The sequence below is a fragment of the Caloenas nicobarica genome, chromosome 8 (genome assembly GCF_036013445.1).
Source record: "Caloenas nicobarica isolate bCalNic1 chromosome 8, bCalNic1.hap1, whole genome shotgun sequence".
NCBI lineage: Eukaryota > Metazoa > Chordata > Aves > Columbiformes > Columbidae > Caloenas > Caloenas nicobarica.
In genome coordinates this window covers 13,376,152-13,395,486 of record NC_088252.1, presented here as the reverse complement: position 1 = coordinate 13,395,486, position 19,335 = coordinate 13,376,152, and the positions used below count along the sequence as shown (strand labels likewise).

The 19,335-nt window shown below is 35.3% G+C and overlaps 1 protein-coding gene across 7 annotated transcripts in view; it reads left to right on the top strand.

Moving 5' to 3' along the window:
- The window catches only part of XRN1 (5'-3' exoribonuclease 1), a 35,750-nt gene that overhangs the window by 11,917 nt on the left and 4,498 nt on the right, over positions 1-19,335 (top strand). For 4 of the 7 annotated variants that reach the window (XM_065640476.1, XM_065640472.1, XM_065640471.1 and 1 more), the window contains exons 13-42: positions 361-450; positions 610-766; positions 1,108-1,227; positions 2,224-2,393; positions 3,220-3,340; positions 3,438-3,536; positions 3,976-4,079; positions 4,568-4,699; positions 5,457-5,619; positions 6,099-6,212; positions 6,676-6,774; positions 6,932-7,047; positions 7,873-8,019; positions 8,410-8,499; positions 9,006-9,141; positions 9,839-9,895; positions 10,574-10,706; positions 11,842-11,911; positions 13,062-13,287; positions 13,917-14,018; positions 14,716-14,811; positions 15,039-15,153; positions 15,641-15,705; positions 16,103-16,213; positions 16,548-16,673; positions 16,992-17,148; positions 17,457-17,635; positions 17,843-17,956; positions 18,039-18,156; positions 19,163-19,314. In XM_065640476.1, coding sequence (XP_065496548.1) covers positions 361-450; positions 610-766; positions 1,108-1,227; positions 2,224-2,393; positions 3,220-3,340; positions 3,438-3,536; positions 3,976-4,079; positions 4,568-4,699; positions 5,457-5,619; positions 6,099-6,212; positions 6,676-6,774; positions 6,932-7,047; positions 7,873-8,019; positions 8,410-8,499; positions 9,006-9,141; positions 9,839-9,895; positions 10,574-10,706; positions 11,842-11,911; positions 13,062-13,287; positions 13,917-14,018; positions 14,716-14,811; positions 15,039-15,153; positions 15,641-15,705; positions 16,103-16,213; positions 16,548-16,673; positions 16,992-17,148; positions 17,457-17,635; positions 17,843-17,956; positions 18,039-18,156; positions 19,163-19,314 — 3,679 coding nt within the window. Of the gene's footprint in view, positions 1-360; positions 451-609; positions 767-1,107; positions 1,228-2,223; positions 2,394-3,219; positions 3,341-3,437; positions 3,537-3,975; positions 4,080-4,567; positions 4,700-5,456; positions 5,620-6,098; positions 6,213-6,675; positions 6,775-6,931; positions 7,048-7,872; positions 8,020-8,409; positions 8,500-9,005; positions 9,142-9,838; positions 9,896-10,573; positions 10,707-11,841; positions 11,912-13,061; positions 13,288-13,916; positions 14,019-14,715; positions 14,812-15,038; positions 15,154-15,640; positions 15,706-16,102; positions 16,214-16,547; positions 16,674-16,991; positions 17,149-17,456; positions 17,636-17,842; positions 17,957-18,038; positions 18,157-19,162; positions 19,315-19,335 lie in introns of those variants that run through there. The other 3 variants (XM_065640473.1, XM_065640474.1, XM_065640477.1) reach the window with 3 other exon arrangements.

The following is a 19,335-nucleotide window of genomic DNA, read 5'->3' as shown; positions in this document are numbered from 1 at the left end:
TAAAAAAACCCAACCAACCAACAACAACAACAAAACAAAAACAAAAACACCAAAGACAGGTCTTTGCATATGTCTGAAACAAGACAGAGTATTCATCCATGTCAAAAGCAGAGAACACATGACAGTGTACTGCAGCAGTGATGCTTTTGGCTAATGCAAGAAAAGCTGAAAGTCAAGTTTTCTGTAATAATTATTTGAGGACCAGAGAGAGAAAAAATCTATTAGTATTAAATGAATCTAGAAAACTATGGTCTTATTAGGTTCCCAAAATGCTCTATCTTCATTCCTATGTACAAAGTGCTAAGTAATTTTTATATACCAGTGAAAATGAGAAGAACTAATAAGTGTCTTTCTTTTAAGTGACTTCTTGGCAGATCAAGCTGAGTGTTATGTCCAGGCAATACAATGGATTTTGCATTATTATTACCATGGAGTTCAATCGTGGAGCTGGTAAGAAAAATGAGAAATTGCTTAAAGATGGAGTGATATTTCACCTCGTATGCCGGGAGTGTTGAATGTAGTTGAATGTAGTTCTGTTTGGTTTTGATCTGTGAACATTGCTGTGCTATAATTAAGTCAAGTAATTTACGAGGGTTTTTTTCCCTGCAGGTATTATCCTTATCATTATGCACCTTATCTGTCAGATATTCGCAACATTGGTGAACTCAAAATCAAATTCGAACTGGGAAAGCCTTTCATGCCATTTGAACAGCTTCTTGCTGTACTTCCAGCAGCTAGCAAAGATTTGCTACCTAAATGCTACCAGGTAGGATTTAGAATTAAATTGCATTTATCTATTGCTTACTGGTTGTCTGCTTTACGTCGATGTAACTTTCTTCTTGATATTTTTGCATGTCCTCTTAGTTTTAATCTACCTCTAAATTTTAGGTCTATGGTTAAATACTTCTTAATGTTCTTAGTATGTTGTGAAGTTAGTAATAAATACAAATGTTTGCATTTGCTAAGCAATTTCAGACTAGGACAGTTAAATGTTGAATTCCTGTTCAGCCCTGGATTAGTTTTAATACCGGCCTTCCTCTGCCTCTTCCTAGAATTAGTGCTAAATTGTCTGTTACATTGTTTAATTCCTCTATTGTATTTTCATAGCATTTGATGATTAGTCAAGACTCTCCTATTATAGAATATTATCCCCCAGATTTTAAAACTGACCTAAATGGAAAACAGCAAGAATGGGAAGCTGTGGTATTAATCCCATTTATTGATGAGGTAAGTTCCTTCAATGTCTGCTGCCTGTGAAAGCTTCCTAACAAATCTGCTAAACTTCTTAATTCATCAGCAGTTAGATAGGCAATTAGATAGAAGTTTAACGCTTGATAAGACCATAGGAAGATATAAATGTTTGCTGCCTGGGGAGCAAGGCTAGTTTAGGTTACCACAAGCAGAAGTCTTAAGTAAGGGATGTGGACTTCTTGTTGTTTGTTCATGTTTTTAATCAGCTATTCAAATATTTAGTTTCAGATTCTTTGAGAAAAATCTTTTCCTATATATATACAAAAATACAGAAGGTCTGTAGGTAAAATAAACACTTATTTAAAAAAAAATCCTTTTACTGAAAATCTCTTCACATGAACACCAGTAATTGGTACAAGCCTTTAAGTACAAATTGAACAGTAAAACATTAATGGAGAAGAATAAAATAGTAATATTTTCCTTTTGCATATAGGAAGCAGTGCTATATATGTTGTTGTAATATCTCTTATCGGATTACAGTTGGGTACATCAAAGAGTGGTTGGAAGTAAAAATGCAGATTAGATGTTAAAATACATACAGGTGGTGACATGTGCCTATCAATTGTTTCTATAGTTTGCAGTGGAAGGTTGGCAGGACTACTTCTTCTCACAAAAGACAGCAGTTGCTGCTTGAATGAGCCATAAGGTTTTGAAGCTTTTTCAGTAGTTATTTTGCAGAATTTTATAACATCTAAAATATTTTCAATATTTCTTTGTATGTTAAATGTAAAAGGCAAAATACGGCTAACCTTTTGGAAACATATTTGCAAAAGAGCAATCTTTATTCTCCAAAGCCATTCTATTGTAATTGTCCTATTTTTATCAGAGAGCTGGGACATGAAGAAGGGGAGGCTACAATTAAAAAACTAACACATTAATCAGAAAAGTGCAGGTATCCACTTTCACAGTGTAGATGTTTCTGTGCCAGTTTTCGTTGCCATGTTCACGTATGCTAATTTCTCTAAAATTTAGAAACGACTGCTGCAGGCCATGGAATCCTGTAATAAGTGCCTAAAAGAAGAGGAGAAACAAAGAAATACTCACAGTGCTTGCTTAATGTACTGGTATGACAAAGATGCAGAGTTCCAGTACATGTCACCATGGCCAGAGAAATTCCCTGCAATAGAAAGATGTCATACGAGGTAACACTGGTGTGACTATTTTAGAGTAGACTAAAAGTAATTAGAATACCTTTATTGGCATTTTAACTAAAGCTTGTATATGTCAAATATTCACTGAAAAATGTAAAATGTTGAACTAGACGTTACTTGCTGTGGGTGGCATGCTAAGAGTATCTGTCCCTTTTCTTCAAATGTTAATTTGCAAAACAGACGAACCAATGCCTAAGTCAGCAAGAACACTCTAGAGAATTACTAAACTTTTTATGACACAGAGGATGAAAGACTGGTACAAATATCTGATAATGGTGGTGATTCATCATCACGCTAATTCCAGACCACTTCTAAAAGGATGTAAGCCTTTCGATCCAGTGCAGAGTGTTGAACACAAGTGTGGTTTTCACTTTCCTCTCACTGAAAGTAGCCAGCTTTATTTAACGCAGGCTCAGGCTACAAGATTAAATGGAAACATAACCTTAATAGTAGTCAAAGCGAACTAGAGGAGGAATGCTTGCTACAGGATTACACTCAGTGAAGAATGAATAGTTGTGAAGACAAATGATACCATATGGAGCCATTACTAGTTTAGATTTTGATAATAACAATGAATTAAAATAGTGAGACATACCATGGCTTGAAGTTTTGTCTTTTTTCGTAATGAGTAGTCTCTTTGTAGCAGTAGCATGACGTTTTATAGTCCCTTGTATAGATTCCAACTGGCTTAAATTAATTGCCACCGTACAGGGAAGTCAAAGGGTTTGTCAATTAATGAGCATTTGAATGAGTAATGAGAGTTTCTAGAGCCAAAGGTCAATCTGTGTGAGTAAATGTTGTGCAACTTAATTTTTAGATATAAAACAATACCTTTGGATGCTTGGCACGTAGAAATAACGCACAATAAGATAACTAAAATCAACAAGAGCGCATTGTATTTTTGTGGATTTCCTACTTTAAAGCACATTAAACATAAGGTAAAAGATTTATTTCTTCGGACATTTTTAGTTGTATTTAATACGTACCTATGAAAGAGTTCAAGTAAGTTTTATATGCTGTTTTGTTTTTACCCAGTTCTATCTTAGAAAAAGTGGCGTACAAGTGTTTCAGCAAAGCAGCCATGGAGAAAACATGATGTTAGAAATCATAGCTGATAAGAACTCAAAAGAACAGGTAAGCATTCTGTTTTTAACAAAAAAAACCCCAACAAACAAACAAAACAGACAAAAAGACGTGTCCTAAAAATAGTGAATGTATTAAATAGTCAGGTGAAATGTTGGTTATTTACGTTTTCTCAATATTGTATTACAGAAGAAAAACATTTATAGAGTAGTACTGAAAAAAATTTTAAAAAATTAAACCCTAAGCATTTCTTTAAAAAGAATAGTGAAATGTATTGAATAGTTATTTTTAAATTATATATGTAGAGTTTTTAAAAACTATTTAAAAATATGTATCGAAATATAACTCAAGTTTAAATGAGCGTTTTTTGCAAGAAAAGCTATTCTTTAACTAGAATAGTTTTTATTGCAAAAACAGTTTGAAAATATTTTAAGAAAAGTTTTTTCATATGTTAAACAATTACTTATAGTAACTTCTGGGGTTTTTTCAGATGGTAGAAAATGTTGCCAGTTCAGTACTTGGAAAGCGTGTTTTTGTTAACTGGCCGCACCTCGAAGAAGCCAGAGTTGTTGCTGTGTCAGATGGAGAAACTAAGTAAGAGATATTTCATTAGATAGTTGTTTGTTGTTTTTATTTGACTGTACGAAAGTTTTGATTGTATTGTAATGCTTGAGAACAGCAAATAGTCCAAACGTATCACAGGCTGCGTGATGGAATAACCTTTGTTTAACATTGTTCAGAGGTTTGGTTATCTCTAAGTTTAGTCCTTCAGTATTTGCTACAGATGGAGAAGCTTGGCAGAGCTCATTCTTAACTTTGAGGGAAAAATGCACGCACAGAAATCCACCCAGAAGCGTGTAAAAGATAACATTTCTATAAAGTCTTCCTTTCAGCACACGCACTGATATTTTTAATAAAAAATATGCTGTGTGTCCTGTTGTGAAAGGGGTAGAGAAAACTATGTTGAAAGTTTTCCATGTCCTTAACAAGCAATTTCTAACTATTTTAAGTTTTACTCACAGTTGATTATGTCTCGATTAATCTTACTTGGTTAAATTAATACCTGTCATAATATTCTCAAGGTTTTATTTGGAAGAACCACATGGCACACAGAAGCTTTACATGGGAAATGCAGTGCCCCCAACCAAAGTGGCATACGTTGGAGATAAGGAGCAAAGCACGTGGGTAAAAGAAGTTCAAGGCATTTCAGAGCAGTAAGTAACTTTGAAAATGAAAGTGTAGCTTTGCATTTTTTAGCTGAGCTATGTTTGGTTGCTGTATCACAGACCTAAGTAGCAGAGAAGAACTGCTACATACTTGATCACGAAGGTTAATGAGTCTGCTGGAATTAAAAATCTAAAAAGGATAATAAAGGGCCCACAAACCAACCTCAAAGAGCTTATGTTGAAATTTCAGAATATATGGAGTTAGTCCGTAAGTATTTAAAGTTAGATGCTGTTGCAAAAGAACTCTCAAGTGAATGAGTATTTACTCTCCTACTCGATTTTCTGTTCTGATCTTAGTAATCTTCAGTTGTAGGAAGTATATAGAATGGAGTCATGCAGTATCAAGTTACAACTTCAATAGCTTAGCATTGCTAAATTTGAATACAGCTCTTCCTCTCCTAGAGTGTGGGTGCCCAGTGGAACTCAACTGAGTTACAGTGTCTTGCCATTTTATTATCTGTCATTTGAGCTAACTGCCTTAATTACCCCTAACCCTTTCCACTGTAAAGGTAAAATGTGTTTAACACACTTAACACACTATGTAGCGATGGCTGTGCAACAATGGGTGCTCAATTGATTAATTCATTTATTGTAGGTATTTTTTATAAAACAGGAAACAAAGTATTAGAATCCTTTTGGATAGAGTTTAGTTTGTGTTTTGTTTTTGTTTTCAAGAAATTAATTCCACCCTCTTGGTTCAGTTCCATTTATTGTAATCAAACTAAATGTTCTACTTTGTATTCAGGTACCAGAGAAGAAAAGGAATAATTATTCATGAAACATCAATAGTTGTATATGCTCAGTTACTCACTGGTAATAGATATCAACTAAAGCAAAATGGAGAAGTTTACTTGGAGAAGCAGTGGTCCAAACAAGTTCTTCCTTTTGTTTACCAAACTGTTGTCAAGGTAAATACAGAAGTTCAATGTCTTCTTGCACACAACTCCTTACTTCATTGAGGTGGGGGAGTGCACGGAGGAAGGAGCGTCTGCTCCTTTAAAACAAAAGAGTGAACAAAAATAGCATCTTAAAGTAATTTATTGTGTGTAATGTAATTTATTGTATAAAAATCGTAATGTGCTTAGAGAAGTATTTTGTCACAAAATTTGGGGCCATGGTGCACAGTTTCGAGATCTTACTGAATAAATGGCTTTTGTCATCTTTTTACTGGTGATATTTGGAATGAAGTACAGTAGTGGTGCTCTACAGGGTAGCATGGTTGCTTATGTAACAACATTAGCAATATGGCATTAACTTCTTTGTCTTCGATGAATTATTTCAGACTCGGATGATGTTTTAGAATAAGTATCTATTTATATAAACTTTTTAATTATTCTACTGGAACTGACTGATATTTAACATTATCAAATTTGTCTTTTTCATGTAGGATATCAAAGCCTTTGACTCTCGATTTTCAAACATCAAAACTCTGGATGACTTGTTTCCTCCTGGAATTACAGCCTTTATGCTGGGATCTCCTTACTATGGCTGCATGGGAGAAGTTAGTTCCAATAATGTCATATATTTTTCCCCTAGATTTCTTTATTCACAAGCCTAAAATAATCGAAGGTGTTGTGTGGCAGCAGTGGTGATTTCCTAGCCAGAATTTTAAAGATTCCCTGATGGTTTAGTTGGAGGACGAGGGAGTTGTTCTGCTTTCGCTATCACTGTTGCTGGCATAACAAGAAAAAGGTAGCATAGCTTGAATGCAGATTTATTTTTACTAAGTATTTGAGAGAATTTGCAATACAGAGTGCCCATTTTGGACTATTTTCAGTTATGGATTCCTCTGATTTAATACTGTTTGATCGCCTCTATGAGGAAGCAGTGTACAGGTCAAGGCAAGATGATTAATCCCAAAGTATCTCTGTGCCAACTGCAGCAAAATGCTAAACTATGAGGTCTAGTATCAAAAGACCGCTGTTTTTAAATAACGTTTTTAATGTAGTGTGTTTCTCTCCAAGGTTCAAGACTCACGTGATGTGATCACAGAAGGTAGAATTCGTGTAGTTTTCAATATTCCATGTGAACCCCAGCTTGATCCTTTAATACAGAACCAGCATGTAAGTGCTTCTGGTTTTCTAGTAAAAGCTTAAACAATGTCCCAAATATATTTCGTGATGGTAAATGTCCTTAAGGGGTGCTTCCATATTATTCATTTGCCGTTTGTATAAAAATCTTTTGAGAATTGCCATTATTTTTTGTTTGTTTGTTTTAAAGAAATATTCTGTGAAATACAATCCTGCATATATTTTGGCCAGCCGTCTTGGAGTAAGTGGATATCTTGTCTCCAGATTTACAGGGAGTATCTTCATTGGAAGAGGATCAAAGAAAAAGTAAGTTTTCTCTGTGAATTTTGCCTGTGGAGAAGCTTCTAATGCATCTCTACAGAATTTCTGCTATGTTTAAGTGCTGTTCTTACCAAGTGTATAACTGTTTTGTGATGTGAAGCTGTAAATTCAATTCATATGTGGTGTTTTTCTCTCTTATCTTAAACATATTTTTAATTTTTGTTTACTGGAGAGTTGTTCTGTTGGTTTTAGTATTGTAAAAATACATAAATTGACTTTCCTGGTTAGCTATTTGCAGAATTGAAGCAGGAGTTTGGACTGACTTTGCCACACTGAGAATAAAAAGTGGAATCGGGATCTAATTTCATTGTACTTACCGTTAGTGTTAGTATAAAGGGATAATAATTGTACCTGTAACATTTTTAAGAACCGGCGAAGGCTAAAACTGCCTAAAATCTACAAGGAAGTAAATCCCTATAGTTCTGTGAATGTCAGAATTGTGGTTTCCTGGTACAGTTCACTAGCATCTTCTTGTGATTTAACATGTACATTTATTCCCCACTGATTTTTCAGGGACATCCTTCTACATCTTGGTAGATACCAGGTAGATTAGATCTCAATTAAGGAAGAAGGGTAAAATATTCCCTACCCTTGTTTGCAATAAGGTGTGTGCATGCATGTGGACAGCGACCATAGCACAGCTGATGTCCTGCAGTATTTACAGCTGTCACGGTGTTAACAAGTAACCAATACAATGAATTTAATTTTTCTGTGGTTTAAGGCTGAGGATGTATGTTCACATGTTTTTTAATGTATGTACACACACACATATACGTTATTGCAAGTTAATAAACTTTTTCTTATTTCCAGTCCTCATGGAGATCACAGAGCAAATGTGGGGCTAAACTTGAAGTTCAATAAGAAAAATGAAGAAGTTCCTGGCTATACTAAGAAAGTTGGAAATGAATGGATGTATTCTTCTGCGGTAGAACAACTACTTGCCGAGTATTTAGAAAGGTAAATATTTGATATGAACTTCATCCAAATTATCCACCTTTGCATCAGTCTTTGGGTTTTGTCCTCTGGACACAGATCTTCTGAAAAACGGCTGAGTTTACTTTTGGAGACTGCTTGATGGAATTTCTTTTATTCCAATATTCTCTTTCCAGCAGTCTCTCCTTCCAAGGAGAAGCATATTTTAGGATAGAGTAATTTTGTCAGCAGCTTAACCTTGACAAATGAACAGCATGACACTAGATTAAGTAAAAAATAATCTGTGGGCTCCAAAAATTTTGAAGCTCATCAGAGTTTGTTTTGATGAGGCTTTTTTGTCGTGTGTGCTGATGTGAAACTAAAGTTGTCTTCCGTTTTTGTTTTTTGGTGGGTTTTTTTTTTTTCATTTTTTAGGGTCCCTGAACTATTTACTTATATAGCCAAGAACAGCCAGGAAGATATCTTCTATGAAGATGACATTTGGCCTGGAGAAGATGAGAATGGGTAAGCCATCTTTCTCCTTTATTTTTTTCTAGAATAAGTAGAATAAAAGCTGACAACATTGTTAAATTGGTGGTGATCATATAGTGGCTGCTATGTAACTGATGCTTTGCTGTTCCTTGAGTAGCATGTTCAGAGATGACTCAAAATATTATCGGAATGTTTACATTCCAGTTGTGCAGTCCAAGTGTCTGTCAGACTCTTATTTCAAGTCCAGTAAATGAGAAATCTGATTTTTGATGGCTACTTCATAATTCTTGCTTTTAAAATTACTTTCAGTAAGCATAGTTGTGAAGAGTCACAACTTTGAATTTGAAAAATAATGTACAGAATTTAGAGATTTTTTTTTTTAACCTCTATAGTCAACTCATACAGAACTCTTTAAATTTTGTTACTTTATGAGTGTATACAAGCATTGTGCCTATATGGTAATACTTGGCTGATTAAATTGGGGTAAAATGCTTAGTTTGTGCAGTTAAAAGTTATAGTTTATGTTGTCTTTTATTTAGAGCTGAGAAAGTTCAAGAAATTGTTGCCTGGTTAAAGGCACATCCTGTGTCTGCTTTGTCTCGCTCATCTTGTGACTTGCAAATTTTGGATGCAGCCATTGTTGAGAAAATCGAAGAAGAAATAGAGAAATGCAAGGTATGCAGCTTGACATCATGGTGGGCGGGGATGAACCAAAAAGCAGCTGTTCATTATTTTCCAATTTCTTGAATTAGAAGACCGTCATTTTAAAGAAAAAGAATACAGAATGTAATGTAATATCTGAATTTATAACATGAATTGTCCCAGCTCATTATTAATCTTTTTAACTGACTATTTTTGAGGTGATTCAGCAGCATTAGGCCATGCTCTGAACCTCCACCTTTTGGTGATTTCAGAAAGGAACAGGTGTCAGTATCTATTCTCAACTACTGAAGTGCTGTTTCTAAGTGTGATCGAGTTGTTCTCGCCTTGCAGTTTCTTTTTGGTCTGAGGAAAATTAATTGTTTTCTGAAGGCCACAGATCAAAAAAAGGGCTAAGGAAATTACTAAAGCAAAAACTAAAGGCAAAGCCACATGAAATAATAGTCTGGTTTCTTTGAAATTACTTGCAAGGACATGTAATAAAATTGGTGTGAATTCTGGAATTAACCAAACAATGCAAAAGCTTTGGTAAGAAATCAGTCATGTTTTAAAGACTGGACTTAGTCATCCTAAAGACTTCCTGAAAGCAGTTTACCTTTCTCTAAAATAAACAAAAGAGTACTACTTTATCTTTTCAGGTGTTTTGTTGTACCTGAAATCCAGTGTTGGTTCCTACACTAGTTTGTAATGACTTTCTATTCCTTTCCTTTAGCAGAGAAAGAGCAACAAGAAGGTGCGAGTAACTGTGAAACCCCATTTGCTGTACAGAGTAAGTGATGTGAAAAGTGATTTTTTTTTTTTTTTTTTTAAAGTTAAGTTGTCCAGATCCTATTTATTCTACCAAGATTTACCAACTTTCAGAGTGAAATTTTATGACAGTATTGATGGAAAAAAAGTTTATGATGCCTTCTGGAAAATCAATTTGAAAATGGTAGTCTGTCTCTAAGAGGAATTTCTACTGACTGAACTCCATCATGTATTATACTGACTTTTTCAGTTCTTCTCTACCTTCTGTTCTTCCCACTTCTACAGTTCTTATTGGCTATGTAACAAAGGCAAAATAAAAAGTACTTCCCATTTGTCTCTTCTTCCCTGTTTTGCTTTTTGTTCAGTTCTTGACATATGACCAATGGCTTATCTTACCTGGTATTTCACAGGTACCTGTGTTACTGATACAGGCAGGTTACACTTGATGGTTTTATTTTGTCGTGATCCCCTTGGTCTGCTTGGGTCATGCAGAGCGCTGCTGTTTGTCGAGCAGTTAAGAGTTGCAAGAAAAAAAATGAAAGTTTGCTTTGTGTCTGGGGAGGGAAGGTTCTACGTTATTAAACAATTTTCTTTTCAGAAAGTTTGCTTTATAGTGTGTTTCAAATATTGTTATAAAAGCATCGTGATTGTAATCTCTATTTCTTTGCAAACATTAACACAGTCTTTTGATTATTGCCAGCCATTAGAACAACAGAATGGGGTTGTTCCAGACCGAGATGCAGAGTATAGGCTGTTTGACCGTGTTGTCAATGTGAGAGAGAACTTTTCCGTTCCAGTTGGTCTTCGAGGTACCATTATAGGAATTAAAGGAGGTAATATTTTCTTCATACTTGTAGCATTATAGCTAAAGAACCCCACAGCTAGTGATGTGAAAGCAGGCTTCAGAAAAGTGTTTTGTATAATGGTTGTGAATGCACAGAAATTTCTCACCTATGGAGCATATGCAACTTGAAGGCACTAATGAGGTATTTACTTTTTTTGAATTAAACCTGCAGGCATGCTATTTTCATTTCATGTGTTTCACAGCTGTACTTCGAATACAAAATTACTTAGCCTTTTTTCCTTCTTCATATGAAGAAGGCAGAAAAATCAGACAGAGAACACAGGCTGCAAACAAGGAACAAAATGAAGTTATGGGAAGATATGGGCAAAGTTAAGAGAAATAGATATAAAAACAAGTATTAGCCTTAATAGTTACATTGAAAGTTTTAACAAATATTTTTTTGTCTCAAATTGTTTTATTTGGAATTTGGTTTTTACTCTGTGATACTCTAGTTCAGTTATATGGCATGGATTTATACCTCCTTTGACAAGAAGATTATCCATAAATCTATTCCAGGTAAACAAAAGGATTTACTACATCACATTAGGTGTAGCAGTTTGAGATCCAGTAACAGGAATTATTTTTTTACCTGGCATTTAAGTAGTTGCTTTCTCATTCAGTTTGCATCCAAGAGAATCTTGAGTAGACTAGACTTGAGTGCAGCTTTTTTAAAGAGGTGTTCTTTTCTCCGTAGTGATTGTATACTCGTGTAATTTTAAAGGAGTATTAGTCCATCATTGTGCAACAAGGTAGTGTTAATGCTGTTGGTTTCCAACTGCCTGAATGTGAAGATGACTTGCATCTCTTTTCTGGCAGTTTCTGACAACTGTGACATGCCGCTATAAATAGCAGTTCTATTAATGCAGGTTGATAAGTTGTTATGCATGGTACATTTCTGTTGAAAGTATATCTAAAAGGACAGCCATATATGACTTCGAGGAGGATTTCCAAATTGCTGTTAATGAAACTACTCATTTAAGGAATAAAGGTGGTTGTTGTTGCTAATGAGTTAGGATTTGGTCTTTTCATTATTTATTGCATAACTAATATAGATATTTATATAATTTAGATGAAAACAGCTACTATTACATACATAGGATGATATTTGACTTTGTTTTCTACAGCCAGTAGAGAAACAGATGTGCTCTTCGAAGTTTTGTTTGATGAAGAATTCCTTGGAGGCCTAACTATAAGGTTTGTGCAGGGGGTTTCATAGTAATTTCATGCTGTTGGTATAGATGGCATGAAATTGTTGCCATTGGTTTGGTCAAGTATTTTTAATGCCCCTTTTTAAAACTTTGTTTCTCAACAGTTTTTATTTCTTTTGTGTGTTTTTTCTCTTTGAGTAGGGATAATTTTTATGAAGCATGTTATATTTTGGAAATGCTCTTTAGGCTTTTTTACATGTTTAGAAGCTTCTGGTTTCTAGAAAGCAAATATGAACCAGCAGAGTAAAGCACTAGATCCAAATCTCTTTCTAAATCAAATATGTAGAAAACAGGTTATCAGTATGTTTTTTAACCTATAGATGAAAAAAAAAAGTAAACATCGCATCTTTTGAAGGAGAGACTCTAAACTATCAATAATTGTTACTTAGGCACTAAATTCTAACCACCGTTAAAAACCTAAACTGCTTATCAGGAGGTGCAGGCATGGTTAATGCCTTTGTTTTAAAAAGTGTGATAACTCTTCTGTATTTAAGTAAGCAGGTAAACTTCGAAGTGCACTAATTTACCCAGCAGGCTTCATTTCACTGTTGTCCTTAGATAGATTAAGTTTTTTATGACAGAAATTAGAAGAGAATCTTACCTGTTCCCTGCATTCAGCAAGCATAACACAATCCTATCCATTGCAAGAACATGTCCAGTAACACAGATAATCTTCAGTATTCAGAATCATAAAGGAAGATATAAAACTCACTAAATGCTGCCTAACTTCCATCTAGAATTCTGCTACTGGCTTCAGTTTTCATCTCAGAAAACAAAATAATATTCTTTCCTGGTTCTTAATTTTTTACATGAATATTTACTGCAGAACTATGCTGTAACAATTCACCCATCTTTAAAATTTCTTTGAGCTCAGCACTGAAAGGCACAATATAAACTCAGGGTAGTAGTAATGACTGTTTTGTGGTTTTGACGGCCAGGGGCCAAGGAGAGCACAAGGGGGTTAACACTGTGTGTAATGGTACTAGATTTCAATATCAGATACAGTTTTCAGCCTCTGCTGTTCAAAGTAGAGTCATTATCTCCTGGCATAGAGGCAAGAGTGTTGTTAAGTCAGATATATTGAAATGTGACCAATTAAACTACATGAAATAACTGTGTCATTCACTTTTCTTAAGATGCTCACCTGCCAGAGGTTATCGTCTGCCATCAAGTGCCTTAATTAACCTGTCTCATGGTAGTCGGTCAGAAATGGGGAATCAAAAACTGACAGCCATAGTTAAACCTCAGCCAGCTGCGAATAACTACAGTTCATATACATCTGATCAGTCATCTGTATGCTCACAAAAGGTGCATCTGGGAGGCCTCAACCATTCTCCTCGCTCCCTTTTTGTTCCTACTCAAGTAAGACTTTTATTTTGTTTGTACAAAAATGTTTTTCCTGGAAGCTGAATTATGACTGTGATTCTTATCTTCATTGATGCAAAGTAGGATAATCCTTATCTCGGAGGAATGAATTAATCCAGTAATAATCAATAATCAAGTTCCTTATTGACAGTTGTTTTGCTTTGAGTAGCTCCAGTTGCATTTCCAAGAGACAAATATTTAGTTCAGAGCAGTGACACCACATTTGGTGTCAATGAATTGTTTGATCAGAGATGCAATTATTTCCTTAAAGCTCTGTTCTAAGTAGTGCTCCCTGTAGGCCACGTTTGTCCGTGCTCAGATATAGAAGTCGTGATTTCTGTGTCAATTTTGCTTCTCGGTTATGATTTACTTTGTTTGAAAATACAGTAAAGGAGGAAAAATTACAGGTGAATCGGGACTCTCATTGGTTTAATTAAACGTTATTTTTTTATAAGTGACTTCTTCAAAGGAAATTAGCTTAATGGGTAACTTCATGTTGCTGTAGGTGTGTTTGAGAAGAATTGTCTCATGTTTTCTAAGTCTATACAAGAAAAACTGCTTTCCAAAAGAAAATCTAAGGCCATGAGACACTTCTGATTTTTTTTTTTTTTCTCTCTACTATTTAGCAACTGAACGGAAGACAGCATTACAATCTCAGGGCTGAAAATCAGGGCAACTCTAACTTACCCCAGAAAGGATCATTTCTGAGTGGCAATCAGAAAAATAGAGTGAGTGTTCTGATTCATTTAGTATTGGACCCAAATGTCTCAATAGTTATTTTGGCCGCCTGTTTAGAGTAGGTTTCCTTTTCTCATGATTAAGAGAGAGCTTTGTTTTAGTACATCAGATATTTTTAGTCCGGATACAGACTAGAGCAGAACTTGTCGCAGTTCTTGAATGAGTGTAATATCCCGTGTTACCCTTGTTTAGATTCTAGATTTTCAGAAGTGTTTTTTGCATAGCTGGGCTTCAGTTCTGTGGTAACATACAGTGTTATGAAGTAACTGAACCTGATTGATAAGGCCTTACAAATAAGGCATTAATAATAAAATTTAAGAATACTACCAGTATGAGAGCATGCTTTTGAAACCATTTTGAATTACTATCAGAATTTAATTATACTCAGTGATTTTTCCTATGTTCATAACTTCAGTTAAGAACAAAACCAATGTCAAAACAAATGAAGCTCGTTTCAGTTTAATAGTGATTCTTAGGAAAAGTTGTTATATAAATGCAATCCACCACAATGACCTGTTTCATAAATTAAATACCTGCAAGTTCTACTGCGTCAGCATGAAAATTTCTGTCATCTGAGCACTTTCAAACTTGAAGATTTTCAGAATGTCTTTGTATATGATTAGCTGTTCAAAAGTTGAGTTTATAGCTGCTGCGTTTGTTGGGGGGTGTTGTTTCTTATTTTGTCAGGCACAGAGTAAGCAAGAAGATGAATTCTGCAGCATATGGCAATCATTGCAAAGTTCTGGGAAGTCTCACCACATTCAGCAGAACATGCATGAGAAGGTTAGTACATAAACAGATTCCTGGGTTCAAAATCTGAAGGTAATTAATTTTATACATCAGTTGGTCACATGAGAAAGGTTTCTAGTTACTGTTACAAATAAATCCTCTGGATGAAAGTGTTCTTACACAGGGTACCCATAGCTCTGGAAAAAGTTAATTGTACAGAACTACTATGTAAATGATAGATACCTGGTTTTCTGGTTAAGGTTTGATGTTTGAAATTCTAGGGTGCATTTCTACCTCAGGAAATCAAGCTGGGAACTGGCAGTCAGTTCTATAAGCCAGGATTCAATGACGGCAGCTGTAAAGGTCAGCAGAGAAAACAGGAGCCATATAAAAAATGTAAGTACTATCCTTAGAAACTTTGTTTAGGAGGACTACCTGCTTTGTCTGATCTTCATTGAAATGCCTATTGAGATTTTTGTAGTTATTGACAGAGTATCTTATAGTTATATTGTCAAATAATGTCCATGGTGTGCATATTAGGTTATTCCACACTTAATCCTGAACCTTTTAATCAGGCTGTTCTGCCTTATGTTGACTTCCCACCCATCCGATATAAAAACAATCAAAATAACCCCACAACTTGGCTTTGAAAATTTGCTTATTATCATATTTGTAGAATATAAAATTAGATCTATAATTGCATATACTTCATTTTATCCTACAAGAAAAGCATACAACAGCATATGAAGTATGAATTAAACACTTGATGCAACCATCAAATTAATGCAACGCTGTGTGCTTGTATGGAGCTATGAATTTTTTTTGAGTCTTGATTATTATTAAGGTGTTTTAAAGCATTTCAAAAGATTGCATTCTCTTGTAGTTAAAGAAGATTCCAAAGTCACAAGAGGTGAAAGTCAGCCACTTAACAAAGTATCAAACAAACAGGTAATTTCTTCTGTACTGAGTAAATGTATTTTTTTTCTTTTCACTTACTCTGATGCATCATTTTACAGGTTTCTCTTTAACTGGCATGTTAGCTGATTCTTTTACTAGGCAAATTTTATTTTGGAGAACTTTTTTTTTCCCTAGAGATTTTATAGACAGTAAATGAGAGAAAGTGCTTAAGATGTATAATGATGATACCAAATGATTTTCCTATTCCTCTCAGACTCTGAAAGCTATGCTGTAATGGGAGGACACAAATGCTGAGTTTTCAGTAAGCTGAAATCTTCTAAGAATATTAGCTTGTGAAAGCTATTGGCAGATGCATTTCTAATATGAGTGTGTTATAATGAGTAATGGAGTATTAGTATTCAATAATAAATGCTGCAGTTTATTTCAGAATTTTGCAGGTGTGAATAAGTACAATGTCAAACTTTTGAAGAGGAATGAAAGTCCCAACATGCCTGCAAGTCAGAAAGCTGCAGTTGATGGTCCCTGTACAGGTGGAAAGGTAGGATCTAGATAGTTGAATTCCTTGGGCTCTTCTGCTCCAATTATTCCTGGTCACTTGTGTGCGAATTTGTAACAGATACAAGGCAAACCGGTATAACCTTGATCATTCTTTAAATCAATTCTCTGTTGATCGATACTTGCATCTTTTCAGTATGCAAAACTTGATGTGGTCTCTGGATATCTGTTCATACTCTGAGCAGATATGACTGTGATTTGCCTAAGCTAAAACTATCCTGAATGAGCATGAAATTAACCTCAAACTAATATACCCTTCCTTTTGCATCTGCTTGTAATATGCTAAGCTGATATACTTTTTTAAAATTTGTTTTAAGAAGGACAATGAACTTGAAAGCCTTCTAGCTGCTTTGAAAATTTCCAAAGAAAACGAAGTGCAGACTTATTCCAAGGAAGCAAGAGCTACAAATGAAGAACATCTGTCACCACAATCATTTGCTATGGTCTGTATACTGCAGTAATCATTACATTGCAATTTAGTGTCTGCTATCTTAGCATCAATGCTTCTATTTAAAGAAACTCCATGAAACCTCATACTGCCTTTTAAACATATTGATGAGGTTTTCTTTAGCTATTCTCAAAGAAAATTAACAAACACGTTTGTTTATGCTAAGATGTTGTTATCTGTGCTTTGATAAAATGTAACTGACAGGAAGACAAAAATTCAGATTTTGTTACCAATTAAGAATTCAGAGTTAAGAAAGAAGGTAGTGTTATCTGAATGCCCTGATGTCCCTGAATGGTTTATTTTATTTTTAAAGAAAGGAACACAGATGCTCAAAGAGATTTTGAAGATAGATGGCTCTGACCTGGAAACGAAGAACGAAGTGAAATCTCAAGTTAATGATGTTCCTGCTCCCCCTAGTAGACAGGATTGCCATGGAGCTGCCTTGCAATATAGACAAACAAAAAAAATGGGTATGTTTAGACATCAGCTCATAGTTCAGAGTTTCACGTTGTAGTGACATTTTAGAACATAGCTAACAGTATAGTACTTATTTTCAAGATATTGTAATAAAATGTCTCTCTTCTTCAGTTCTGCTTCTTTATTCAGATCTAAAAATCTCGTTATATAGAGTCTCCCGATTTTTGTTAATCAAATATGAAAATACCAGAAAAAAATCAAATAATGCTTTTTGTTCTTCTAATAACAAAGTTGCTATCTTTTCAGTGCACAAAATGTTTGTGATACCACTTGCTTTTTTCTTTTTTTTTTTTTTTGGCAGCTGCTTATATGAACAAGCCTCATAGCACTGGAGGCCCCCAGAACACACCAGCAGTGGAAACAGGAGGTCACCCTTTCCCTTGTCCACAGCCTGCACCGTCTACTGTTTCTGAACTTTCTCGTATTTGTTCTCTTCTTGGAATGTCACAACCAGATTTCTCTTTCCTAAAAACACCACAGGTAAAAACCTTTATCTGCAAAAGTTAAATTTCTCAACTTTGTTTCAACTGTCTTATATTAAACACTTGGTCTGGGCACTGAAATCCATCTAAAAATAAACCTTAGCTCCTTTTGTTACCTTTTTTCCAAACAAACAAAGGCACTATTTCCATCTCACAGTTTGCCAGCAATACAGATTCTCTCAAAAACCTTATCTCATTTTTCTAGACCATGACAGTCTGTCACATAAAATTATCAAATGGTTTGTTGGTTCATGGACCACAGTGTCATTCTGAAGCTGAAGCAAAGGAGAAAGCTGCACTTTTTGCTTTACAGCGTTTGGTGAGTATGCAAAGAATCTTTTAAAATCTTTGTCTCTGTTGCATCACGTCTGTTTGTAAATCCTCCCTTCCCCTCTTCCTAGGGTTCTATAGGAGTAAACTTCCCTTTGCCTCCGCCTCCCCCAGTGTTTCCAAATTATCAGCCGCTGGGAGTTCCTGTACCACCTGGGTCCATTCCTCCTGTATTTGCACAACCCCCCGGTAAGTATTTGACTAGTGCACATTTCAGATATTGTCATGATATCCTATCATTGTAATAGTTCTTTATATGAAAATGAATGCCTTCCAGAAAGCCCCATTTTTGTTCTTCATGCATGTAGTTGTATGTCTGAACTGCTTTGAAAACAGTTCATGAACCTCTTCTCATCGGTATGCAAATCAATTCAATACAAAGAACTGTTTCTTTTCCTCAAGAATGTATTTGTCCTTTCAGTCTTAGTTGGGTTTTTTGGTTGCAGTTTTGTGTGTGTGTTGGTGTCTTGTTGTTGTTTGGGTTTTTTTTTCCTTTGAAACAATAGTTCAAAGCTGAAAAGGTCCAGTCCAGAATTTGTAAGAAATCTCTTATTTTATTTTCTACATGGATTTCCCCCCGACCCTGTATAGCTAATGGTTATCCATGCATTAGTGGTTTTATTTGTTTGTAAACAACTTTCACTGAGAAACACTGCCAAACGTTAGTGTTTTAAGTAACCACCCAAAAATTGCTAAAAATCCTGGTGATGTTTCTGGTTCCTATCTATTTTTTCATTCTACTAAAGCTCACATTCACAGCTAGTAATTAGTGAGCCAGCACCACTGTAGCATCCTAGTGACTCATACAGCAGCTGCTGCATCTCTTTTCCCCAGGGTTACTGTTTTGTTGGCTTGTTTCAAAAGGATGGCCTGAACTTGCAACCTCCTGCTAATACAGTTCACTCAGCTAAGGATGCGAAGATCCCAAGCTATGTGCGCTGTGAAATGCAGCTGCCATGACGTAGTGCTCTCAACTCTGCTGTCATCTAGGTGTAATTCTGTAACAGCAGAATTGCTTTTCTGGGATTTTTTTGATGATAAATAAATACTTACCTATTTTCAAGTAAATACGAAGACTATGAGGCCTTATTGGAAAGAGAACATGCAGACACGTGGCTGGGGTACTTTTGGGGTCTTGGAGAGTTGGTATCCTCTTTTTGAGGAAAAAAGAGCTAAAAGTTACTTATTTTCACAGCTAATATAATGCCTCCATCATCTCACGTGTTTGGTCCAGTGTCCTGGGGAACTCCGGTGCCTAAACATTATTATCCTGGCCCCTATCCAGGAAATGTGTCTCTTGCGGGAGCTATACCAGTCGGTTCTCACAACCAGTTTATACCTCTGCAGGTAAGATTGGCAGGTTTGTCT